The sequence below is a fragment of the Stegostoma tigrinum genome, chromosome 9 (assembly GCF_030684315.1).
Source record: "Stegostoma tigrinum isolate sSteTig4 chromosome 9, sSteTig4.hap1, whole genome shotgun sequence".
NCBI classification, from domain to species: domain Eukaryota; kingdom Metazoa; phylum Chordata; class Chondrichthyes; order Orectolobiformes; family Stegostomatidae; genus Stegostoma; species Stegostoma tigrinum.
Genome location: NC_081362.1, coordinates 20,888,900 through 20,916,825, shown reverse-complemented (window position 1 = coordinate 20,916,825; position 27,926 = coordinate 20,888,900). Strand labels below are relative to the sequence as shown.

Genomic DNA, 27,926 nt, shown 5'->3' with positions numbered 1-27,926 from the left:
GTTATTTACTCCCTTGTCTTTGGGATTTTAGCCATGTGAGTATTGTCTTATCTCTTACACTATGTTAATGCAGGTTTTATAATTCAAAAGGTTATGTTTTAAATATCCAGATCTGAGGTTCGAGATAATTTTGCAGTTCAGAGGGGAGTTTACAGTGTTCAGGGGTGACTTCCTTTGAGACATTTGGTTTATAATTTACTTTGTTGATTTTATTGGTTTAGATGAATGTTGTAAATCCCAGAACTCTCTTTAAATAAATAGGTGAGTGCTGCCAGTGTCCTGATCAAATTATTTTTAAAAACGTACCTGGTCATTTATTTAATTCCTATTTATGAGATTCTACTGCTGTAGAATGTCTGTATTTGACTGCACAATATAGATTTCAATGGTACTTCATTTTTGAAATACTTTCAATGTGTTTAAATATAATTAAGTATTGTATGTGTTGCATTTATATAATGAATGGCATATACAGTTTATCTTGAACTAATTTTAGTGGATTAGATTTTTACATGTTTGTACAGTAGGAAACTGTTGAAAAATGAAGATATTATAATGTGCAGAGGAACAGTTGTTTATGTAAGACTTCAATTCAGGGTGTACAGCATCTTCTATTTGGAGCTGATTTGTGACTTCTAGCACATTTTAAGTTGGTGGACTTTTAGGGTCAATCATTTGTTTTGCTATTTACTGCTAATGAAGATATAATTTGGACCATAAAACCCTTGGAACTATATGTTATTAAGGCACTCATTACAGTTGTGTCTTTGGATAAGAATTTTAAAGAGAAACATTGTTAAATCAAAACTTTTCTAAAGCATCACTTTGTAAGATGGTTTGTTTTTGCATTGTAAATGAAAATTGTTAACAAGTTGCAAAAGCCTCCAATTTACTGCAAAGTAAACTTTGGGAGAGCTGCAAATCTTGTGCCATGTTTTGCAATCTCTACATTTTATATACCCGAATAAGAAAAATAAAAGAATCATTTGTGCAACATCTAGACCCACATTGTCTTCAAAATAACAATGGCCTTTGCTATTATTTAAATCCTTGACCAAACCATGCTGTGGTTTACCTTGTTTGTTTCATAAATCTCCCTGTTCATCTTAATTGTGTCTTAAGCATACAAATTAGAAGTTCTTGTAGGTCATTCAGCCCTTAAACCCCTCTGCCATTCAATAAGATTCATAGACTTTTACAGCACAAGTGGAGTCCATTTGACCATTGTGTCTGCACCAGTCAACAAAGATCTGAAAACATTACACTTTTTGGTTTGTAGACCTGCAGGCTATGGCAGTGCAAATGACTATCCAGAAACTGCTTAAATGTTAGAGTTTCTGACTCAACAGCCACAATGAGTTCCCAGATCCTGTGACTGAGCGAAAATCATTCTCCTCAAGTCTCCCCTTAGCCATCTACCTATTGGCATAAATCCATGCCGCCTCACCTCCCAGAGTCAGGATGTTTTGGATCTGCTGATGTATAATGAGACAAATTTAATAAATGATGTCAAAGTAAAAGATCCCCTCAAACAATGAATGTAGCATGGTAGATTTTAACATTCAGTTAACATTGAGAGGCAGGGACTTGGATCAGAAACAACCGTGCTAAGCATAAAGCAGTTAAGGGACAATGGCAGGCATTGAAGAAAATAGTTTGTGGCTCACTTCAAAAACATATTCCAGTGAGGAAGGAGGATTCTAGGAATTGGATAAGCTCCCTTCCATGTGAAGCAGGGAAGTTAAAGATAGCATGAGATTGAAAGAAAAATCAGACAGTCTGTCAAAGGTAAGTGGTACAACAGAGGACTGGTAAAGTTTATTATTATTTGATCATGTTATGTTTGGGTTTATAAGACTGAGAAAATAAACTGAGGGTAAACTTACAGGTAATAGCAAAATGGACAGCGAGAGTTTCTCTAAATATGTAAAATGGAGAGGCCAGAATGAATATAAGATTCTTAGAGAATGAGGTTGGGGAAATAATAATAGGGAGCAAGGAAATGGCAGAGGAGTAGAATAAATACTTTGCATCTGTCTTCATAGTTGAAAACACTAATAGCATTCCAAAATTAGTAAATATTCAAGGGGTAAGAAGAGAAAATGCAATAAATACATTAAGTATCAATAGAGAAATCAGTAGTAAGCAAACTGATGAGGCTAAAGACTTGATGGGTTACGTCCTAGGATATTAAAGGAAGTAGCTACAGAGACAGTGGATGTACTGGTCATAATATTCTAGGAACGCTTCAATTCTGGAAAAATCCCAGAGAATTGGTAAACTGCCAATTGAAAAAAGGAAACGAAGAAACAAGTAACTATAGACCTATTAGCTTAAGGTCGGTTATTGGAAAAATATTAAGGTCGATTGTAAAGGCTGTAATAGCGGAGCATTTAAAAATGCGCTACGCGATCAAGCAGTGCCAATATGGCTTCATAAAAGGGAAACCATGCCTGACAAATTTACGAGAATTCGTTGAGAAAGTAACAAGCAGGATAGAAAAGCAGAAGCAGTGGATGTAATTTGGATTTTCAGAAGGCTCAGTATTAAATAAGGCACATATAATGGCTAAGAGGGCCATTTTAAAGATGACAACTTGTAACTGAAGGTGTGCCTCAGAAATCAATGCCAGGGCCACAATTATTTATGATATATATTAATGATGAGGAAAGTGAATGAATTCTAGTCAAGTTTGCAGATGATGCAAAAATTGGTGGGAAGACAAGTGGTGAGGATGCGATTGTAAGCTGGTGAAGTGAGTGGGCAAAAACTTGGCAGATGGAATATAAAGTGAAAAAAATAGGTTTTGTACTTTGCCAGGAAGAATAGAAGGGCTAAATATTATTTAAATGGAACAATACGATAAAAGATGACATGAGACGAACTTGTGACTCCTCATCCTTGAATCACAAAAGGTAGCATCTGAGTTTAGCAGGGATTAGGGAACACAAATAGAATGTTGGTCTTTATTTCAAAGGGAATGCAGTTTAAAATTATAGATATTGTTAAAACTATACAAAATTAGTCAAACCACAGCAAAGAGATTTAGGCCTCTTATGTATGGAAAGATAAACTGACATTGGAGGCAATCTAGAGGAGATTCACACAGCTGATAGTAAGTATGGACGGATTGTCTTATGAGGAGAGGCTGATTAGATTAGGCCTGCACTGATTGAAATATTGGAGAATGTGAGGTGACTCTATTGAAACATATAAGATCCTTAAAGAACTTGACAGAGTAGATGCTGAAAGGTTGTTTACCTCTTGTGAGAAACTAGGACCTGTGTATCAGAATTAGGAATTACCCATTTAAGACAAAGGAGAAATGCCCTCTCTGAGGGCAGTGAATCTGGAATTCTTCGCAACAGTGAGCTGTGGAGGCTGCGTCATTAATTATATTCAAGGCTGAGATGGATTTTTAACATGCAAGGTAACCAAGAATTATGGGAAAGGCAGGAAAATGGCATTCAAGATGATCTGATCAACCAAGATGTCATTGAATGACAAAGCAGACTTGAAGAGCTGAATAGTTTTCTTCTGCTCCTATGTCTTATGGTTTTCTAGTTATTAACCTGATTACTACTGGAAAAAGTGCCTTGCTTCAGACCTGCCAGATCCATTCCCGATTTTCACTGCTCCAAGGAAAACAATTGTAGCCTATCCAATTTTTTTCCCACTGGTTAGATCCTATAGCATAGGTAGTACCCAGACAAATCTTCCTCCAGTGCAATTACATCCTCCATATAATGTGCTGATCAGAACTTCATGTAGTACTCCAGTTGTGATCTTTTTACAGTTCCAGCAGAACCTCCATGCTCTTGTAACCTATACCTTGACTGATAAGGCAAAGGTTAAGGTGCCTTAACCACCTTATCTAGCGCCCTTGCACCTTCAGGGACCTGTGGAAATGCACACCAACATTCCTCTTTGCAAGATGCTATCAGACCAGTTTGTTGATATCCTCCTGCAGCTGACAACTATTTTCCTTCTTGTTTACTGCCTTACCAATTTTCATGTCATTCACAAATTTATTGATCATACTCTGTACATTTAAGTGCAGATCACGAATATGCACTGAAACAGGAAAGACGCTAACTTCAAACCCCATGTAACCTCACTGGAAACAGACTTTCAGTCACAGAAATATCCTACTGCTTGTTGCACTCAGCAAGTTTTAGATCCAGTGTGTCACTTTGCCTTGGATCCTATAAGCTCTTATTTTCTTGATTGGTCTGCCATGAGAGACCTTGACAAGCTTTGCAGAAGTCCCTGTAGACCATATCAAATGCATTACCTTTATCAATTCCTATGGTAACCTCCTCAAAAATTTAAATCAAATTTTTAAAATACGACCTTCCATCCAGAAATCCTAGATTAATCACTGTGTCCAAGTATGGATATATTCTGTTGCTCATCAATCTTTCTAATAACTTTCCCATCAGAGGTTAGGCTGACTGGTCTGAATTTCCCGGTCTGTTCCTTCCTATTTTAATAATGGGACAACGCTAGCAATCCTCTAGTCCTCTGGCATTTCACCGTGGTTGTGGAAAATTAGCTGCTAGGCCTTGGTACTGCTTTCTTCAACAGACTGGATTACATCTCATCTGGGCCTGCAAATTTAGCTACTTTTAATGCTGCATCCTCTAATACTTCCTTACTTTCTGTTAAGGACATGACTGATCAGAGTGTAACCTCAAAGAGAAGTTCTTATGAAGAAAGGCTGAGGGACTTGAGGCTGTTTTCATCAGAGAGAAGAAGGTTAAGAGGCGACTTCATAGAGACACACAAGATGATCAGAGGATTAGATAGGGTGGACAGTGAGAGCCTTTTTCTTCAGATGGTGATGGCTAGCACGAGGGGACATAGCTTTAAATTGAGGGGTGATAGATACAGGACAGGAGTCAGAGGTAGGCTCTTTACTCAGAGAGTAGTAAGGGCGTGGAATGCCCTGCCTGCAACAGTAGTAGACTTGCCACCTTTAAGGGCATTTAAATGGCCATTGGATAAACATATGGATGATAATGGAATAGTGTAGGTTAAATGGGGTTCAGATTGGTTTCACAGGTCGGCGCAACATTGAGGGCCGAAGGGCCTGTACTGCGCTGTAACGTTCCATGTTCTATCTCCCATGATGACTTTTCAGGCCCTTGCTTAACATTAATCTATCTTCCTCTGCTTTAAAAATATTCACATACTCTGCTTCCACCACCTTTTTCAAGAAGAGAGTTCCAAAGACACTCAACCTTCTGAGAGAAAAATATTTGACTTAATTTAAGTTTTCAAGTGGTCCAAGGATACAAGCCTGGCAATAACTTTACCTCTTAAGGCAACCCTCTCATTCCAGGTACTGGTCTGGTTAATCTTTTCTGAAGTGCCTCCAACACACTTGCATCCTTCCTTAAATAGGGTGACTGATACTGTGCTTTGTACTCCAGATGCAATCTTACCAGTGCCCTATGTAACTGAAGGGTAACCTCACTACTTTTGAATTCAATTTTCCTTGCGATAAATGATAATATTCTGTCAGCTTTCCTAATTACTTGCTGTAACTGCATACAAACCTCTGCACCTCAGAGAACTGTGAACTTTCACTGTTTAGATAATTGCTTTTTTTTATTCATAGAATCCCTACAGTGCAGTTAAAGGCTATTCAGCACATCAAGTTCTTCCTGACCCTGACTTCATAACCTCACATTTTACCATGGCTAATCCACCTAGTTTGCACATCCCTGGACACAACGGGACAATTTAGTAAGCCCAATCTATCTAAATTGCACATCTTTGGACTGTGGGAGGAAACCAAAGGACCCAGTGGAAACCCATACGGACACAGGGAGAATGAACAAACTCCGCAGACAGTGCCCAGGCTGCAATTGGACATGGGTCTCTGGCACTTGAGGCAGCTGTACTAACCACTGTACAGGCCCATCCTTCCTGCCAAAATAGATAATTTTACCTTTCCTCACATTTGTCTCATGTTTGTTTAATTAGTCTATCTTTATTCCTTTATGTTTTCTTTATATTTTCTTCACAGCTTACTTTCCTATCAATCTTAAGAACATTTGATGTTCTTAAGAGGAGAGACACCCTGCCTCTTCATTACCCATTCCATGCTGTGTCTGTTCTGTCTCTCTCTCACCAATGTCAGTAATTCGAATATTTACATTTTGCAACGGTCAGCAGAGCACATGAAAGGCAATTGGAGACATTTTGTTTGCTTCAAAATTCTACTTTAGTTCACAAAAGTCAACAATAATTACAACGAGTAAAGAACTTCTCTTTCTTTGAATTAAACACGCTTTCTGATGCTTACTACATTGGTGGAGCACTTTGGGATCCATGGATTCAAGTCACCTTTTATCTTCCTAAGCATGCTGCAGATAGCATGTCATGTCTGGAATTATTCCTGTACAGTAGGCATAAATCAAATTTTCTAAAATAAATTGGAATCTGCACTTGAACGACTTAATACTGACTACTTTCACCAACCCCATAGGCAGTTCCCAATAGATTGACACTCAGTTATTGAAACATTGGACAGAATCTTGTTGAGCCATTGCATAAGTCTTGCCTGCTGACTGGAAAGTTAACAGGAGACCTGCGCTGTCTCTTTTGGTAAACTTGCCAAGTTACAAGCCATTTCTGCAGTGACAAGCCCACAGGTGGTCCTGAAATCAAGACCCTAGGGGTGGAAGTCTTAGCTACCCAGAGCTACCATATAATCAAAGCTTGGTGGCTCATGCTCAGCAGAGGCATGGGGAGTTGTTGGAGAGGCTGCTGGAAGGATGGGCAGTAGGAGGTGGAGTCCCAGAATGGTGGATTGAACCTAGCTACAAGTTTCAGAGATAATAGGAACTGCAGATGCTGGAGAATCTGAGATAGCAAGGTGTAGAGCTGGATGAACACAGCAGGCCAGAGGAGCAGGAAAGCTGACGATTCGGGCCTAGGCCCTTATTCAGAAAATCATTTTCTGAAGAAGGATCTCGACCCGAAACGTCAGCTTTCCTGCTAAAATGAGGCTACTTGGCCTGCTGTGTTCATCCAGCTCTACACTAAATTATATGAGAGCTACATAGTTTCATTTGTTGTGAATGTCACATGGCTATCTGCCTATCCACTGTGTTAATATCAGTGAGAGCAAGATGAGCCCTTTCAACAGTCACCAATTGGGTGTTTAAGGGCTTCAGTATCCAATTGGGTGCGATAGTTGACCGTGGACCTTCCTGCCTAGCATTAAATTCTGACAAAGTTGGAAACATGGCAGGGTTCAGCTATGTCACCATCCTGTCTAATTTAATGCTCTTCTACATACCAGCAAGAGCAGAGGATATTGCCAGATGTTTCTGCAAATTACTTTAAAATTTCTGTCTGAACTGTTAAAGAATTTGTGTCTTTGGTAACATTATTATGAAAAGAAATGAAATAGCTTGTTGTGATTATATACTCCCGATCTCTTTAAAATATGAACAATATTGGAGCACCTCTTTTCTGGAGATTGTCCATCTCAGATTATCAGGCCCATAATCCCTTATTCATTCTGGTTGCACTTTTGTTCAAATAAATATGCGAACTATCTGAAAGCAAACTGATGATGAATTAAAAGAAAGATTCCGTAAGTTCAGCTAACACCTGATGCTGCACCGTGGAAATTTAAGTAACCCCACAATGAAGAGGACCACTAACCTGACAAGGCATAAAATGGATGAAAAAGGTTACAACTGAAAATGAGGCACAAGCATCTCAAAACAATTGATGTGCTTGTATTAAAATGTAATATATTAAGTAAACATAGTCATCATCGCAAAATCAAAAATCAACCATAGACATTAGAAATCATTTTGTGTGTAGAAGATTTTTAATGTATAGATTTGAAACTGATTAAAATGTGCAACGCTTAATAACAAACAGGTAAAACTAATAAAAGACCAATGACACAGAAATACGAAAGAAAAATTAGCAATTTGAAAAAATTAGAACAATGGACTATAGCTTGAGAAATACCTCATGTTCTGTGTACTATGGAACTTTTTAAAAATGTAAGTGCATTTAACTGAAAGAGAAAAAAAACACTTCTTCTCTAGTAGCAGAGTGGATAATTAAGTTTGTTTGATTCATGAGTATTGAAGGTTGTCGATTTTGTAGGTGAGGGATGTACATGCATCTGCAATTTCTTTTTAAAAAAGAATCATTCATGCAGTTCAAATGCTGTTGGTATGATCCATAATACGGTTAGGGAGAGAGATCTAGGATTTAATATTATGTTTAAATTACCGTGCGGGGCAGGTGGCACGGTGGCTCCGTGGTTAGTACTGCTGCCTCAAAGTGCTAGGGTCTACGTTCGATCCAAACCTCAGGCGACTATCTATATGTGGTGCACGTTCTCCCAGTGTCTGTGTCAGTTACCTCCAAGTACAATAGGACCTTAATCAGATGGGCCAATGGGCCGAGGAGTGACAGATAGACTTGAATTTAGATAAATGTGAGGTGCTGCAGTTTGGAAATGCAAATCAGGTCAGGACTAATACAGCTAATGGTAAGGCCCTGGGGAGTGTTGCCAAACAAAGAAACCTCAGAGTGCAGGTTCACAGTTCCTTAAAGGTGGAATTATAGGTAGGCAGGGTAGTAAAGAAGGCATTTGGCATGCCTGCCTTTATTGGCCAGTGTATTGAGTGCAGGAGTTGGGAGGTCATATTGTGGTTTACAGGACGTTGGTGAGGCTACTTTTGGAATACTGTATTCAGTCTTCCTGCCACAGGAAGGATGTTGTGAAACTCAAATGGGTTCAGAAAAAATTTATTAGGATGTTGCCAGCGTTTTATGGTTTGAACTATAGGGAAAGGCTGAACAGGTTGGGGCTATTTTCCCTGGAGTGTCGGAGGCTGAGGTGTGACCTTATAGAAATTTATACAATCAAGAGGGACATGGATAGGGTAAATAGCCAAGCTCTTGTCCCCAGGGTAGGGGAGCCCAAAGCTCGAGGGCGTGGGTTTAAGGTGAGAGGGAAAAGATCAAGAAGGGATCTAAGGGGCAATTTTTTCACACAGAGGGTGGTGCGTGTGTGGAATGAGCTGTCAGAGGAAGTGGTGGGAGGCTGGTACAGTTACAACATTCAAAAGGCATCTGGATGGGTATATGAATTGGAAGGGTTAAGGGTGATATGAGCCAAGTGCTGGAAAATGGGACTAAAGATTAAATATTTAGGATATCTGGTCACCATGAATGAGTTGGCCTGAAGGTTCTGTTTCCATACTGTACAGCTCCATGACTCATGGGCAGGTTAGATGGATTGGCCATGCAAAATTGCCCATAATGTCCAGGGATGTGCAGGCCAGACAGATTAGCCGTGGCAAATGCAGGGTTACAGGGATAGGGTAGGAGTGTGGATCTGGTTGGAATGCTCTTTAAAGGGTCAGTATGTATTTGATGGGTCAATTGGCCTGCTTCTACATTTTGAGGAATTCTAGTATTATAACATTAGCTACCATGGTTGGCATAAAAGACATGTATCTCATTGTTGTAGAAACAATAGCAAACATTCTGATGTGTGTTGGTTTCCAGTATATGTTCTTAACCCAGTTACTGTATACAAAAAAGTAAGCTGATTTTTTTCAGTAAAAGCATTAACATATTGTCATTCTATTCCTGACGTATTGGAGGAGTTCCTTGCTCTGCTGTACCTTAACTTGAGCTTATCTTTGCACTGTTACCAAGGTAGACTAAAGATTGGAGATTAGGATTCTGTTATTGTGGCTGAAGATAAACAGTAAAAACATATTGTGACCTTAAATATCTATTTGTATCATACTTATCTAACTGCAATAAACTACTTAAAACTAACCTCCTTTCTCCCACCTTATGATGATAGCAATTAGAGGAGAAAAGTGAAGATGAAGAAGACAAAGAATGCCTGAAACAAGCCATAACTGCTCTTCTTAACCTCCAGAGCAGTATGGAAAGGATTTGTTCAAAATCACTTGCGAAAAGAAGGCTGAGGTAAGCAATTTCTATTCATCCCTGCGTTTTTCCTGGTTGATCACATTTGTAAGTTACTGTGGTTCCCATTTCCTCTTACTGTTAACAAAGAACAGTGTCTGCTTTTAGTGTTAGGATGACTTTTAAACAGGAAGTGATGTCAGATACCAAAAGCTTGTTTTTATTCAAAGCATTTTATGCTTTTAAGTTGCTGTACAACTGAAGCTTAAAACCAAGGAACATCTTGATTTATGACTATGACGACTTTGCTAAGCGTCAGGTGGTAAGCTGAGAAATTCTTGAAACGTTCTTCTTTAAAGGAAATTAGCTACATTGTCTTTTTTAAAAATTAAAATCATTCCATGAAAATATTGAACAGAAGGTTTTATGTTTTTGTACTTGCTGCTGCAAAGAAATAAGTGGAAACATGTATCTTTTTCTTTAGTTGTCTTCTTGCTTTCCTTGTCAAATGAGACAAACTGAATGGAACTGTTTTGCTCAGTGTTGAAGTTCGACAAATTATTAACAATGTTGTTCAAATAAATTAAATAACTCGATAGTCCCAGTTGTTCAGCAGTGATTTCTTTTCAGCAGAGAGCCAAAACATAAATTCCGAAGTGACCCAGAATGAGTGATTTACTTTCCTATTTGAGCGATGTGATGGAATACTATGTGTGCAGAAAAGTGTGACTGGCCCACCAATGCCGAAGTATGTTTTTGTATTGAGAGTGTTCACTTGCCGACAACCCAAGAGACATTAGTGACATGTATTTTTCTGCATGTGGTTTTTCAAAAGAGATTTTAATATTTTAACCTTAAAGATATACATGATCTTTAAACAGTTCAAATGGTTGGGAAACTAGTTACTCTATTAAAACATTTGTTTCTATTTTGTCAGTGCATTGTACAAATATCTGCACTTTTCAGTTATCTGCATCAGTACGTAGGTATTTGTTTTTATTTGTCAGGATTAACAGATTGAGATTTGGTAATTGGACCTTTTTTCTCTCTTTCAGTGAGTCTGCCTGTCGTTTTTATAATCAACAAATGAAAAGCAAACACCTTGCAATCAAGAAAATGAATGAGATCCAGAAAAATATTGATGGCTGGGAAGGCAAAGACATTGGACAGTGCTGCAATGAATTTATAATGGAAGGCACACTGACACGTGTGGGTGCAAAACATGAAAGGCACATATTCCTGTTTGATGGCTTGATGATTTGCTGTAAATCAAATCATGGTCAGCCTAGGTTGCCTGGTGGAAGCTATGCAGAATATCGTCTCAAAGAGAAGTTTTTCATGCGTAAGGTACAGATCAATGACAAAGATGACACTAATGAGTACAAACATGCTTTTGAAGTTATCTTAAAGGATGAAAACGGTGTAATTTTTGCTGCTAAATCAGCAGAGGAAAAGAATAATTGGATGGCAGCTTTAATTTCTTTACAATATCGTAGTACACTGGAGAGGATGTTGGATACCACTATGCTACAGGAGGAGAAAGAGGAGCCGCTTAGGCTCCCAAGTCCTGAAGTGTACAGGTTTGCTGAGCCAGATTCTGAGGAGAACATTGTGTTTGAGGAGAATGTGCAATCTAAATCGGGAATTCCTATTATCAAAGCTGGAACTGTTACAAAATTGATTGAACGCCTTACTTACCATATGTATGCAGGTAGGTACAACCATTTTGGAATAGGCTGCTGTATTAAGAGATTTAATACATTACAGAAAGGTTAAGTATCAGATGCAGACAGAAATGTAAATTAATCTTTATTATATGGAAATAACAGTTTTGGGAACTTTACCATTTTTATTTATACAGCTTAAGAAAAGTTTTTTTTCCTACTGTTGAACCCAACCTGAGAACCTTTTGAACTTTGCTCAGATGGAGCTAATAAAATGTTACATTTTCAATACTGAACAATTGAACTGAACATTGAATGATTCAACAAGCACAGTGTAATAGCTAGCCCAAAACAGATGATCCTATCCATAATTTTAAAGGATGGAAGCAATTCACAGAAGAAGATTTTTCATGTTCAAATCATTCTTTAGGAGGAAAAAAATTATGTTTAACTTTCAAGATTGCTGGGCCCGCATTTAGTATCATAAATAGAAATCATGGCAATATTATTGCATATGCTTCACCAATAATAAGTGCTATTCCAGTGCTTATGTGTGAATGGGAACTGATTTGTGTGTCCAGTTCATTACTTTCCTACATTAAGTCTTCCTTGGCAAATCTAATTCTTCTATTTCAGTAATGTCATGTGGTTATTTTTGTTCCGATAGTTTTGTTTTTGTAGATATTTAAAACAGTTGATATTGTTTGGACAAAGGTCACTTCTAATCTTGGAACTACTTGTGACCCAGCCTTTTGAGTCATGTTTTCCTTTTTTCATTTGTGGACACGTAAAGCAGGAAGTTGCAGTGCCTTTTCTGTGGTGAAATGCAGTGGTTGTAGATGCCTCTGATCTTCATTTATTAATTTCTATAATTTAGCATGAGAAGCACGCTATGTATTAATACCTTTGTGGCCCTAATTAGAAGCAATTGGCTGCAGTTGATAATGCATATTTGTGTCGCAATTAAGGTTTAGTTTTTGCTTCATCACTAAGAAACAACACTTAAATGCCAGAACAATTCATATTTGGCTTTGGTAAAATAAAGCCTATGATACTATTTATTTTGTGGAGATTTTTGAAAATGAAGGCATGAGAAAATGTGCTAATTTTCTCTTCATCCATTGCCAGTGTGGAATGCTCATGGGTCATTTAATTGGAAAGTCAAATTTGCTCCTGTCTCAACAAATTATTTTAACTTAATTTCCAGAGAAACAGCTCTGACTGCACCAGTGCAATATTTTATTTCCAGCATTATGTGCTTTATTGTGCTATTATTAGGTTGGTTTCTACTTTGGATTAAATTTTTGTCAGCAGATTTAAGAATGTTGCAATATTTGAAGATGCCAAGTTAAAAGTTACAGAACATACATGTTCTATCAGTGAGCTGTTAGTTTCATTCTTGAATTTGTATGCATTTCCATCTTACTTGTGTAAATGTGTTTAATTTGGTATATATTTGTACTTATTTGGTGCATCAAAATATGTTCCATGTGGGATGTAAGTGATATGTGTATTTATATTGGTGGGATAAAGGTGCTTCCTGTTCATTGCACCTGCTGCAACTGAGTCATTCATAAGGGCTGTTCCGACCATTCATGAAACTCGTTCTTGACTTCCTGTCTAAAAAGAAGTAAATAATTTTTTCCTTTTATTTGAAATTTTAAAAGAATAAGATAAGCAAGTGGGCACAGGTTTGCTGAAGTTACGAAGCTGTTGGACTTTACCCATCATCTATGCCACACTTGTGTTCTACTACTTCAGTACACTGCTTGTATGTGATCACTACGTCTGTTTCCTTTCTTGCTGAATTTGAGGATGATCGTTTACAAAGAAGCTTATTGTTCATTCTTGATTCAAAACTGTTGGAGTTGGGTGGGGTAGTTAACACTTGGGAAAACTCTTCATGTTAATGAAAAATAAACTTTCAAAAAAAAGCTTTGTAGCCCTAATAAGAAAACATTTAACTACATAACTTGTACCAAGTAACTGAACAGATAGTAGTAATTTAAACTAATGAGAACAGTTACATGTAAGCTCTAGTGCACAGAGCTATAATTTTGCTTCCTACAAGTAATTTGAATAAATAGTTGCGGATCCAAAATTTGTGAGAAAAGTGAATTGTGTAGCTCATTACTGTAGCATGGAGTTTTATCTCTGGTTTGAGGGTATTTTGAGCAGAGGATTTGTATTGACCATATTAACAGTTGTATTTATGAATACATAGCCATTAAGTAATTTACAAGGGGATCCTGTGGGCATTGAGAAATCTTAAGTTCAGAAAGAATTTGAAAACAGGATATTATGATACAATGGAACTCACTTGTGAAAGTAAACATTGATTAAACCTATTTAAAAATTTCCTTCGTATCACCTTGAGAACTCCAGTGCAAATCTGAGATTACAATGAATAAGAAATAATGCATTTACCCCCTCAAAGTAAATTGAAAACAAATTACACCAAGTTCACTTAGGTCTGCAGAGCTGATGCAGGATTTTTATTTCTCCCAAACCTAATGAGCACTGTAAAGTGTACTATAAAATGCCTTTTTCCACATTCTGATGTCACTGGACCATTTTTGTTTCCTCCACCAGCTTGAAGAATATTTAATATATTATCAAAGTTGTTGATTTTCCATTAAGCAAAATTATTATATAGACAGTAATTTTTTTATTGCGTAAGAACAGTGGGAGATTCCAATTTAGCTGCTGGGGTTTTCTGTTCAGTGTTCTAGTTAGGACGCTCACAAAAATCCATGTTTGCACAATTCTAGCATTTCAGCAAATTAGGAACTGCCTTATAATTGTAGCCTTTGTCACAATGAAGATCAAGTTCATAAAGCACGAGTTGTTTCTGCAAGGCAGTGCACAAATGATCTCCTTTTCTTTTCAATTATGTATTCCAAAAGGGTTCTTAACCTGGATCCTGCTACTTCCAGAAGTTCTGAATATCTGCTTTCTTTTTAAAATGAAATATGTTTGATATGTTATGCAACATATGTAAAGCCAACTTATACTTTGTCCCTGAGAGACATTTTTAAATGAACAAATTGAGGACTCACTGAAGGTCCGCATACTCTGGTATCTAGTGGTAGATCTATAGAACATTACAGCGCAATACAGGCCCTACGGCCCTCAATGTTGCGCCGACCTGTGAAACCAATCTGAACCCCATTTAACCTACACTATTCCATTATCGTCCATATGTTTATCCAATGGCCATTTAAATGCCCTTAAAGTTGGCAAGTCTACTACTGTTGCAGGCAGGGCATTCCACGCCCTTACTACTCTCTGAGTAAAGAGCCTACCTCTGACTCCTGTCCTGTATCTATCACCCCTCAATTTAAAGCTATGTCCCCTCGTGCTAGCCATCACCATCTGAAGAAAAAGGCTCTCACTGTCCACCCTATCTAATCCTCTGATCATCTTGTATGTCTCTATGAAGTCGCCTCTTAACCTTCTTCTCTCTGATGAAAACAGCCTCAAGTCCCTCAGCCTTTCCTCATAAGACCTTCCCTCCATACCAGGCAATATCCTGGTAAATCTCCTCTGCACCCTTTCCAATGCTTCCACATCCTTCCTATAATGTGGTGACCAGAACTGTACGCAATACTCCAAGTGCAGCCACACCAGTGTTTTGTACAGCTGCAACATGATCTCATGGCTGAAACTCAATACCTCTACCAATAAAACCTAACACACTGTACGCCTTCTTAACAACCCTATCAACCTGGGTGGCAACTTTCAGGGATCTATGCATATGGATACTGAAATCTCTCTGCTCATCCACATTACCAAGAATCTTACCATTAGCCCAGTACTCTGTATTCCTGTTACTCCTTCCAAAGTGAATCACCTAACTTTTCCATATTAAACTCCATTTGCCACCTCTCAGCCCAGCTCTGCAGCTTATCTATGTCCCTCTGTAACCTGCAACATCCTTCTGCACTATCCACAACGCCACCGACTTTAGTGTCATCCACAAATTTACTAACCCATCCTTCTATGCCCTCATCCAGGTCACTTATAAAAATGACACAAACAGCAGTGCTCCCAAAACAGATCCTTGCAGTACACCACTAGTAACTGAACTCCAGGATGAATATTTCCCATCAACCACAACCCTCTGTCTTCTTAAAGCGAGCCAATTTCTGATCCAAATTGCTAAATCACTCTCAATCCCATGCCTCTGTATTTTCTGCAATAGCCTACGGTGGGGAACCTTATCAAATGCTTTACTGAAATCCATGTATCCCACATCAACCGCTTTACCCTCATCCACCTATTTGGTCACCTTCTCAAAGAACTCAATAAGGTTTGTGAGGCACGACCTACCCTTCACAAAACCTTGTTGACTATCCCTAAACAAATTATTCCTTTCCAGATGATTATAAATCCTATCTCTTATAATCCTCTCCAACACTTTACTCCAACCAAAGTAAGGCTCACCTGTCTAGAATTACCAGGGTTGTCTTTACTCCCCTTCTTGAACAACATCTTCTATCCTCCAGTTTTATGCTACTATTCCTGCAGACAGTGACAACATAAAGATCAAAGCCAAAGGCTCTGCAATCTCGTTCCATGGCTTCCCAGAGAATCCTAGGATAAATCTCATCCAGCCCAGGGGACTTATCTATTTTCACACTTTCCAGAATTGCTAACACCTCCTTCTGAACCTCAATCCTGTCTAGTCTAATAGCCTGTATCTCAGTATTCTCCTCCGTTTTGCATCACAAATCATTTGTTCAGGTTAGAATCTATAACTTTAAACAGGCTGATATCAAATCGGTCTTATGGCAGTTCAGAACAAGAATGGAGAAGATAGCATTTTGTAAGCTTTAACAGTTTAAAAACCTAAAAGCAAAAAATGCTATCTAGCTTTTCTGAATTCTTCTTTAGTTCAGGAAGATGTGAATTATTTTGTTTTTCACTGCCTTAACCTAATTAGGAGACCTTTAGCTTCTTGGTTATCAGCCAGTCCAAAACTCTCTGCTGCAAGCCATTTTGAATTTGCAATAATCTATACTGCAGCTTATGAGCAACTGACAAAGTTACCAAAGCATGTATGGCCAAAATTTGTCCAATCAGAGTGAGAATGATCCTTTAGAGGATGGTTTATCTTATGAGGAGAAGCTGGACCTGAATCCTTTGGAGTTAAGAGCCATGGATTTGAACTATTGAAACCTGTGGTATCCCAAGCGGAATTGATAGAGCCGATGCTCATAGAATGTTTAACCTTGTGGATCTAGTGTTGAAAAATGAGGGGTGTCACATTTAAGACAGAGACTATGAGAATTTTTGCCAGAATTTCTGCCAGGTTTGTTAGTTTTTGGAAGTCACTTTCCCAGAGATCAGTGGAGGTGTGGTCATTGAATATTTTTAAGATTGTTAGGTAGATTAACTAACAAAGGATTTGAATGGAATATGCAGGAAAGTGGCTTTGGGACAACATTCAAATCAGCCGTGACCTTATCAAACAGCAGTGCAGGTTCAAGAAGCTGAATCGTAAACCTTCTAATTCATATGGACAGCAAAGAAGGTTACCTCAGAGTATTATGAGACCGAGACCAATTGGGCAGAGGATGAGTGATTGATGAATGGAACAGTGAAGTTAGAACACTTTTATATGACCTTAAGTTTACATAGAGTGGAAAATGGAAGGCCCGCCAAGACAGCACTGAAATAATCAAAGTAGCAACAATATGCATGACAGTTTGGGGAGCAGATACAAACAGACAGACATATAAATGTACAGCATTTGGAGATGGAGTTTAATGTAGATAAATGTGAGGTGCTACATTATGGTAGGGCAAATCAGGGCAGGACTTGTAGATTTAATGGTGAGTTCCTGGAGAGTGTTGCCAAACAAAGAAATCTCACAGTGCAGGTTCACAGTTCCTTGAAAATGGACTCACAGTAGGTAGTGAAGAAGTCGTTTCGTATGCCTACCTTTATTGGTCAGTGCATTAAGTAGAGGAGTTGGGAGGTCATGTTGTGGTTGAACAGGACACTGGTGAGGCTACTTTTGGAATACTGTATTCAATTCTAGTCTTCCTGCTACAGGAAGAATGTTGTGAAACGTGAAAGGGTTCTGCAATATTTAGAAGGATGTTGCCAGAGTTGGAGGGTTTGACCTATAGAGAGAGGCTGAATAGGCTGGGGCTTTTTTTCCTTAGGAATGTCAGAGGCTGAGGTGTGACTTTAAAGAAGCTTATAAAATCATGAGCTGCATTGTTAGGGTAAATAGTCAAGGTCTTTTCCCCAGGGCAGGGGTATCCAAAATTAGAGGGCATAGGTTTAAAGTGAGAGGGAAAATGTTTTCGAAAGGGCAACTTTTTCACAGAGGGTGGTGCATGTATGGAATGCACTGCCAGAGGAAGTGGTGGAGACATCTGGATGGGTACATGAAAAGGTAATGTTTAGAGGGATATGGGCTAAATGCTGGCAAATCGGGCTAGATTAATTTAGGATATCTGGTCAGCATGGATGAGTCGGGCTGAAGATTCTGTTTCCATGCCATACATTTATATGTCTGTCTGTTTGAATCTGCTCCCCAAATTGTCATGCATATTGTTGCTACTTTGATTATTTCACTGCTGTCTTAGTTGGCCTTCCATTTTCCACTCTATGTAAACTTAAGGTCATATAAGACGGTGTTCTAACTTCATTGTTCCATTCGTCCATCACTCATGCTCATTGACTTACCTTGGCATCCAGTTTCCCCAATACCTTGATTTTAAAATTCAAGGTATTTCACACCCCTCAGTGGCCTTGGCTTTATCCCTCCCTATCCCTGTAATTTCTGAAAATTACAAATCCCCCGCATCTCTGCTCTCTTCCAGTTCTAGACCTGGCCTCAAGTGTATCATCAAGTTTGATCCCTTCACCTTCAAACAAGTTTCTTAGCCCTAAATATTTTTAATCAACCCACTTGGACATGTTATCAAACAGCTCAGGCCCAGAAGTAGGAACCTTACCACCCATCTCAGCCGTAAACTCTCAGATTTCCCTTCGTAAGCTGGTCTCCTATTTAAACATTTTAAAATTTAATTGGACCGACCATGTAAACAGTGTGGCTACAAAAGCAGCCTAACAACTGGGAATTCTGTGACAAGTAGCTCATATCCTTGATCCCCATATGTAATTGAAAGGAGTTCAAACAACTTCCATGAAATAACATGAAATAAATGAGGACAAAGTAACCCATTTGATTGACATCCCATCCACCCTATTTGGTTTTCACTTTCTCCACCCCTACATATAGTGGTATCGGTATGTCTTATGTATTCTACATTATGTACAAGATGCACTCAAACAAATTGCCTAGACTCCTTTTAGCAGCATCTTCCATGTCTGCCCTCTCCATCAAAAAGAATAAAGACCATAGATGCAAGGGAAAGTAACTAACTCCATGTTGCACACCGTCCTGACCTTTAGTGTTGCTGTTTCTAAATCCTGGAACTGTGTCCAAAACAGCTCTATGGATGTACCTACACTACATGCACTGTAACTGTTTAGGAAGGGAGCTCACCGCTATCATATTAAGTGGCATTCCCACTAATTTGTTTTACTACTGCACAGATCTCTGAAGTCAGTGTGTGGCAGCAACTTCTGGAATCAGAGGTCAGTTCTGCGAATGACATCAGCATCCTGATTGCTATGAGTGGACCCTCAGAGCAGCTGCATGCATGCACAGCTTAGCAGAAACGTCGTTCTCAAAGCATGGATTGCACAATAAATGCTGAAACAAATGCAACTTGCTGGGAAAGCTCAGCAGTTCTGGCAGCAGAATCAATGAAGAGAAATCAGGGTTAACATTTAGGGCCCAGTGACTATTCCTCAAAACTGATTGCACTTAGGAAAGTATTGGTTTTTTTATGCAGAAGATAGGTTGGGGGAGGGGATAAGGAATAAATGACAGGTGAGCTAAAAGAAAGAAAAGAACAGTTGGACAGATGAAGGATAGGATAACTGTCTGGCTAGGGGGGTGATTAGTTATTAGTGGGCTTGGTTCGGGGCTAACCTCAACCTTAGATTGTGTGTGATAGCAGACTATTGATAACAAGGCCAGGTGTGTGGGACTGGGACATGGAAGAGTTCAAGCCCAAAAGTTATTGAACTATTGAGCCCGAAAGGCAACAGGGTCCCCAAGTGGAAAATGAGGCGCTGTTCTTCCAGGTTGCACTGCACTTTACTGGAGCATTGCAGCCAATAAATGGGGCCAAAAAAAATGCAACATAACACTTAGCTCTAATCAAAACTTTTTCCTATTGGCCTAATACGCTTTTTGCGTGACTAAGTGTCAGATTCTGTTTGATAACTTCAGCTGTGTTATCACATTAAAAATGCAACAGAACTAGAAATTATTGAAATACTCATTTGAGCAGCACTATTAATGTTTGTTGTTTGAATGAAAATGAATGTGGGGTTACTTACTATTGCTAATTTTTCCTTATTGCAGCAAATTCATTTACTTAGACAAAATTTAATTCCTGTCTGTCACCTTTCTAATCTGGAATGATTTAATGCTGCAGCACCATTTCAATGTTGATTGTTTTGATATATACTTAAGTACATTCTCGTTTATTGGATTTCATTGTAGTAATTTAGAGTGAATGAAAGCCCTCAGAAGGTCAGTAGAGTGAGGCTGTTGCACTGCTGATTGTCCAAGACCTGCGTTTACATCAAAATGTGAAAAATAGATGCTAGAGTAAGCTGTTTGGCGTTCAAGCCTGCTCTGTCATTCAACAAGATCCTGGAACATAGACCAGTACAGCACATTACGTGCCCTTCGGCCCACAATGTTGTACTGACCTATTATCCTACTAAGATCAAACTAAGCTGCATACCCTCCATTTTACTGTCATCCATGTGCCTACCCAAGAGTCACTTAAATGTCCCTAATGTATCTGACTCTACTACTACTGTTGGCAGTGCATTCCACACACCCACTACACTCTCTGTAGAAAACCTACCTCTGAAAATCACCTTAAAATTATTTCCCCTCGTGATAGCCATTTCTGCCCTGGGAAAAAGTCTCTGGCTGTCCACTATTATCTATGCCTCTCATCATTTTGTACACCTCTATCAAATCACCTCTCATCCTTCTTTGCTCCAAAGAGAACAGCCCTAGCTCCCTCAACCTTTTCTCATAAGACCTGCCCTCCAGTTCAGGCAGCATCCTGCTAAATCTCCTCTGCACCTTCTCTCAAGCTTCCACATCCTTCCTATAATGAGGTGACCACAACTGAACACAATATTCCAATTGTGGTCTAACCAGGGTTTTATAGAGCTGCAGCATAACTTCGTGGTCCCTAAACTCAATTCCCCTGCCAATGAAAGCCAACATATCTTATGCCTTCTTAACACCCGTAGCAAGTTGGGTAACAACTTTAAGGGATCATGAGCTCTACCTTCCTGCAGTATCCTCAATCCCTACTGTGCCCACAAAATATGTGTTAAAAGGAGTGAGGTCATAAGAGGTTTCTTCCATGGCATGATGCCCATTTGGTATAGACATAAATGTTTTAATATGCATGTTTTTGCCTGTTTTGTAAATGGGAGTAGAAGTTGACGGTTCAACACTTTGAGCTAATTCCACCTTTTAAACAGATCAAGGCTGATCTGTTCTATGTCCCTGTCTAACCCTGATAACCCTTGAGTTCTCTGTCTATTCACCTCTTGTCTAGAAAACATTCAGTGGGCCTGCTGCCTCCACCAACCGAGGCACAGAATTCCAAAGTCACACAATCGTCCGAGAGAAAAAGTCTCTTTTTCTCTGTCCTTAAAGGATGACAATTTTCAAGCATTGTATCCTAGATCTGGACTGGCCCATAAGAGGGCAAGTCTACCTTGTCCAGACAGTTGAGGCTTGTGCACGTTTCAATCTAATTCAAATAGTCCAAAATCTAAACTCTGCACTATATTATATATAACATTTACACGTGCACGCATACATGCATCATGCAATTATCCCAAACAAATCAGATCATCAGTGGATATCATACCCACCAGAGCAAACATTTCTAAGATCTGATTTTTCTCTGGAAAATTTTGGTTCTGGTAGAAAAAAAAAGAAAGCTGCTGGTTGGAATGAAGTACACAATTGAAACCACGTTTGATATTTTTAAGTACAGTTTTGTACATTTTCATCTTCAAAAGGGCATTAATGTACTGGAGGAGCAGGGAGAAGACTGGACTCCATGTCTGGATTCAGGCTACAAAGACACAAGGAGAGACTTCTGAAGGGCCAAGTTTTTCTTCGATTATTGATTTGATTTTATTGTCATGTGTACCAAACTACAGTGAAAAGCATTGTTTACAAGCAGGGCAAGCAGATCCTAGCAAGCAAAAGATGTACACATCAAAAAGACTCAGAGGCTGCACGTTACATTGCAGGTTACATTATTTGAGGCTAGAGCCCATTCAACAGTCTGATAACAGCCAGAAAGAAGCTGTTCTTGAACCTGCTTGTGCATGTGTTCAGGCTTCTGTGTCTTCTGCCCGACGGAAGAGGTTCTTGGAGATCATTACCAGGTGTGGTGGGTCTTTGATGTTGGCTGCCTTTCCACAGCAGTGAGCCATATACATGGAGTCCTTGGATGGAAAGTTGGCTTCTGTGATGGTCTGGGCTGTACATGCCCCCTTCTGTAGCTTCATACAGCCCTGGGCAGAGCAGTTGCTATACTAGGCAATATGCTTTCTATGATGCATCTTTAGAAGTTGGTGAGGGATCTCACAGACATGCCAAATTTCCTGAGCTACCTGAGGAAGGAGAGGCATTGTGCCTTCTTGACTGTTGCATTTGCGTTGGAAGTCCAGGTCAGGTCATGGAGAAACTTGATGCTCTTCACCCTTTGAACCTCAGTTCTGTTGCTGTAGATGGGGGCATGTTCTCTTCCTTTCTTTCTGAAGTCAATGATCACTTCTTTAGTTTTGCTGACGTTGAAAGACAGATTGTTGTCACTGTACCATGTCACCAAACACTCCATCTCCCTTCCGTGTTTTGGCACGTTGTTAGATATCCGCCGCACTGTGGTGGTGTCATCATCAAACTTATAGATGGCGTTCATTCAGAATTTGGCAACACAGTCATAGGTGTACAGGGTGTACAGTAGGGGGCTGAGGACGCATCCTTGTAGGGCTTTAGTGTTGTGTTCTTGTGGAGGAGTGCAGTTACCTATCCTTACTGATTGCAGCCTATGGGTCAGAAAGCTGAGGATTTAGTTGCAGAAGGCAGAACTGAGACCAAAGTCACACAGTTTTGAGATCAGTCTGGAGGGCATAATGATGTTGAAGGTCGAGTTATAGTCAATGAGCAGGAATCTGATGTAGGTGTCTTTGTTGTCCTGATGTTCTACAGATGAGTGCAAGGCTAGGGATATGGCATCTTCTGAGAATCTGTTATGTTAGTCCGTAAACTGCAGGGGATCAAGGCAGTTTGGGAGACTGGAATTGATGTGGGTCATGACTAGCCTCTTGGAGAAATAGAGGCAAAATTCAATTGTTTAATTACGAAGAGGTATTTGTGTTTGAAAACAGCTATTTGAAACATACCATATGAATGCAGAATGACTGGTTTGAAAATGCCCACAAGCTAAAATTAGAAGAGATTTATTGTCTTGTAGTGTAGTAAATATGTAGAATAGATTTTGTTGAAACAATTAATTAATTCAGAAGTGGAGCAAACAAAATATTTAGTGTGTACTAAAATAATCAAAACTACTTGTAAATTGAATGTAGAGGAAGGGTTGAATATGATGGAATATAGGTCTTCAGTAGTGGCAATACGGGATTGAGTTGAAATCTTGCTGTTTTTGTAGTTAACTTTAGAGATTTGAACTTGATATTTGTTTCATGTGCAAAGTCTTTACTAGGGATTTTAAAAAGAGTAGGGCCCATGATGTGTGGGTTGTACAATCTTTATAATAGAAGTCATTTACAGTACTGAGAAGCAAATAAGCATGATTTAAATGTTACTCATTTCTCTGTGGAAATAACTGGCACATCATGATAAGAAAAATCAGAAAAGATTAGATGTTTTCAGATAACATATTTTTCATGAGTATCCTCTGCAAACTCATTCTTTCGATCTTGCCAGCCTACTGTGGTAAGCCTAGTTTAAATTTTCAGTAAAACAAGTGGCAAGTGCACCAATATGGATGCTTGATTGGATCCATACAACTGCATTCTGAATCAACCACATGTGCATTTGTGCAGACACCGCTGACTGAAATGTCACATTTTAGCATGTGGAAATCCAAGTTAACCATTGGGGATTCTGGTGCTACAGTGTTCAGAGACAGGTGATCAATGTTAGTAGAAGTTTAAAAAATGGAATAGACTTTGTTTTTGCAAGTCAGTTTTTTTTTTAATTTGCAGAGCTAATGTGGGTCTGTAGATTTTATTCAACAAAAACAGAAGTTGCTGGAAAAGCTCAGCAGGTTTGGCAGCATCTGTGAAGAACCATCAGAAATGTTAACTCTAATATTTCTTTTCAGCAGGTCTGGCAGTATCTACACTTTCCCATAACCTCTTTTTGCTCCTAATTTTCAGCATCCACAGTTTCTTCCTTCAGTTTTCTGTAGATTTTGTTGCTGCTCTGCTCAACCTGCTGTAGGCAGAAGACCTCAAATGGAGTGTCTATTGCACTGTTATTTTACCAATCTGGCCTCCACTTTATATTCTTGTTGCAGGAAGTAAGGTCACCCTACGAGCCAAGATCTCAAAGGTACGAGTTAAGCAGCACTGACACCCTCTGAGGAATTGACGCATAAAATAGAGAGGGAGAGGAGAAAAAGTGCACAATAACTTCATGTTGGAGAAATAACACAGCATTTCTCACTGTCCTTTGGACATGCACGTATGCGCACGTAGCGCAATAACACTATATGAATTTCATGAACATGATGTATTTTCCAAAAGTGAAAAACTGATTACATCTAGCTAAAATAGTTACAATTATTTGAGGGATTTGCCTAGTCAGCTATCGGCTACTGGTTGACCGACAAATACATCGCTAGGCGGATCATTTGAGATGGCAAGTTTAGTGATTGATCGATTCTTTATTGGTTAGAATATATTCAGCAATGGTAGGCAGGTAGAAATACCCAAGCCAAGTGAAAACCTGGAACATGAAAATAACATTTGTTCAAACTTTTTGCAAGTACACTATTATGAGTTGGAATACCTGGTAGAACTAAACCAAAAGAAGGGATTTGTCTTGTAATCTGATAAGCTGTCACAAGGACAAACGCTTATTTAAAAAAAATCCAGCAATAGTTTTGTTTGGTTTTATTCACTGAGCACAGCAAAAAATAGGCATGTGATATTAGTATTTTCAACTTGGAGATAGTTTCATGGATGAATTCATTTTATTTTGACTTATCGTCTGTCTGTTTTGATTTTCATTACATCTGCAACCTTTGCTTAATTATTTGACTGAAACTTAACAAGTCGATACTTCCTTGTAGACTGTCCTCCATAGAAGAAATGTGAGGTGTGTGCTTAAATCTATACTCCCTGTCTCATCTTGCTTCTGTACCTGCAAAATGTTGTGAAGTGAACAGTGAGCAGAGTTTATAGGTCACCTGCACGCAAAGAAATCAAATAATCTGTTCAAGTTGGCATCACATCCAAGGTGTATCACAGGCACTTAAATGGAATGAGAAAAATGTGCCTTAAAGAAAAATGCAGATATAAACAGAGAAACTGCTGGAGAAGCTCAGTATGTCTGGCAGTATCTCTGGAGACAGAAGTGGTCAACATTTCGATCCACTGTGACTTCTTCAGAACACCTATTTCACATATGCGAATGTGGCAACTAGTCAGTTTTGTTTTCTTTTTTAAAGAAATGAAGTTTTTGAGTCATCGTCTAATGGAACTAATAAACCAAAATATTTGGAAATTATCTTTTTAGCATTATAAATTAATGCACCTTTTATTTTCAGGAAAAGAAAACTTTTTTATGCACAGGTATCACTTCAAACAAATCATGCTCAAACTACTTTGTATTTCTCTAGACCCAAACTTTGTTAGGACATTCCTCACAACGTATCGGTCCTTCTGCAAACCCCGGGAGTTGCTAGGCCTTTTAATTGAAAGGTATGTTATCATTATATATAAACTTTTTTAAGCAGTTTGCTCGTTGAAAATTTTACATTTATTTTATTAGTCTGTAAAATTATCCACTCTAATTGTAATAGATATGCAAGAGCAAATGCTTAACCAAACTTACTAATTTTATCAACTTACTCCAACTCTCCTATTTGCCTGCATCGGACCGTTGCCCCCAGCACCCCTCGCAGCTCCACACCTAATTCCACCTCTACCCAGATTTGCTTACACGCTTCAGACTGTCTTCTAATCTAATCTAAAAACAGTACAATTACGCAAGAGTGCAACATTTGAAAGCTTTAAAGTCACCATGTATGTTACTGAAGAAAACCAACCACTTCATAAGCTTGGAGGAAAATCTTCTTTGTTTACTGATATTTCAGTTTCTCGAGCATGGGCTTTCTCCATTGATGATAGTGCTTTGATTTTCATTGAAGCCTTGCAGTTGTCTCTTCAACGCTTTATTTATTTGTACAGATGGAGAAATATTTGTGCATATTCTTTGGCCCACTAGTTAAACTGGTCCCATATGTGCTGCATCTAGGATGCTTTGTGCTTTCTGAGTTGCAGACATTTGGGTAGTAGGGAGACATCTCTCCCATTGTGATTCATGGTCTGTCTTCAAGTTGTCAAATATAAGCAACCTCTTAGAGCTCTGCGACTACTGGACCTCTTCTCTGTCTCTTATGATCTCTATTCTTGTACTCTTGGCTTTTATTTTTCTTCCTTTCTCCCGTTGGCATGAATTTTCTGTTGAGACAGTTATTATTTCCAGCGAAATTGGGAGTTGTACATGGGAACCCTGTAGAATCCCCATGATAGCAGAAACTGAAGAAATTGCCTAGGAAATCCTGCAGGATTCCACTGGACACTCCGTGTATGCCCGGAGTTCTCCAAAAGACTCCATTTCAGTCATAGAATTCGGAGGGTTCTTATTAAATTGATCAAATAGTTATTCAAGAATAATCCAGAGTATTAATCCATAGTCTGACTCCTGAGTAACAATTCAAATGACCCGTATTCAACTCTCACATCCCAATGTACATCTCCCCCGTATACTTAGAGCCTCCAGAAACTGTCCCATCCGTAGGACCTGATCACCTTTCACCTTGCTCTAAACCTATGTTTTGACCTCCTTTTCACCTACTTAGGACTTTCTTCCCCCTCCATCCACTCTAGCCTTGACTCCGCCCAACCACCCCCACCCAGGAATCAACCTGCCTTCACTCACGTCTGGGCTGATCAAACCACTGCCCCCCCGCCGCGCACCCCCCCCCCCCCCCCCAACTTCACCTTTTTCCAGATATACTTACTCCAGCTCTCCTATTTGCCTGCATCGGGCCATTGCCCCCAGCACCCCTCGCAGCTCCACACGTAATTCCACCTCTACCCACATTTGCTTACATGCCTCAGACTGTCTTGCCCCTTTCCCCTCTCCAGATTCAATCTGTCTCCACCCTGACCCTGTCACCGGACCTACTGTAAACACTAACCAGTTACCTAGCTCCCTTATTACATTGCACCCGAGCACCCTGCCTACTACTAGTTGGCAACTTAGTCAGCTGGCACTTTACCTTCCTACCTATCTGACACCCTATCCTAACTGCACCCTATTCTCTCAAACTTAACTTATGGAGTTACCTTTTGACAGCAGTTTTCAAAGTGGCTGTTTATGATTCTGGACTTGTAAGTTCCAGAATTCAGTAGCTGACTGCTTTCAAAAAACAAGGTAGTTAGCCTCCCCCAATAGTTCTCACTACAACAGCACATTCAGAATACAAGTAGGCTGTATGTTACTGAAAGAGCCCAGCATAGAAATCTCCTTTCAGAAATGCAGCTGTTTCCTTTCATTTAAAAAAAAAAGAGTTAGAGACCATGTACTCAGAAAATCCACCCCTTTTGTTTCTTTTAACTGTTCTTTTTTTTCCAGTGGTATTTATTACCTAATTGATATTTAATTTCATTTCCTCTTCAAAATTGTGCAGAATGGTGGATATAAACTTTGATATTTTCCCTTCAGCCATGTCTTGCAAAATAACAATCAGCCTACACTGAAAACATAGCGATAGGGAGTAGTCAGGAGCATGACTGAAGTGGAGGGGTGAGTAGACCATAGTTTGGCAGCAATGAGTTTCAGTTAAGTTAGGTTCTGGATTGCAGTCATGTAAGTTGGTGCCTTTCATGAGGAAAGGTCTAGGAGTTTGAGGCTGTTGCTTT

General features: G+C 39.1%; 1 protein-coding gene across 2 annotated transcripts in view; it reads left to right on the top strand.

Annotated features, from left to right (window-relative positions):
• Positions 1-27,926, top strand: part of LOC125454752 (son of sevenless homolog 1) — a 248,421-nt gene that overhangs the window by 185,153 nt on the left and 35,342 nt on the right. For both annotated transcript variants that reach the window (XM_048535905.2, XM_048535904.2), the window contains exons 9-11: positions 9,866-9,993; positions 10,989-11,644; positions 25,616-25,697. In XM_048535905.2, the coding sequence (XP_048391862.1) occupies positions 9,866-9,993; positions 10,989-11,644; positions 25,616-25,697 (866 nt within the window). The remainder of the gene's footprint in view (positions 1-9,865; positions 9,994-10,988; positions 11,645-25,615; positions 25,698-27,926) is intronic.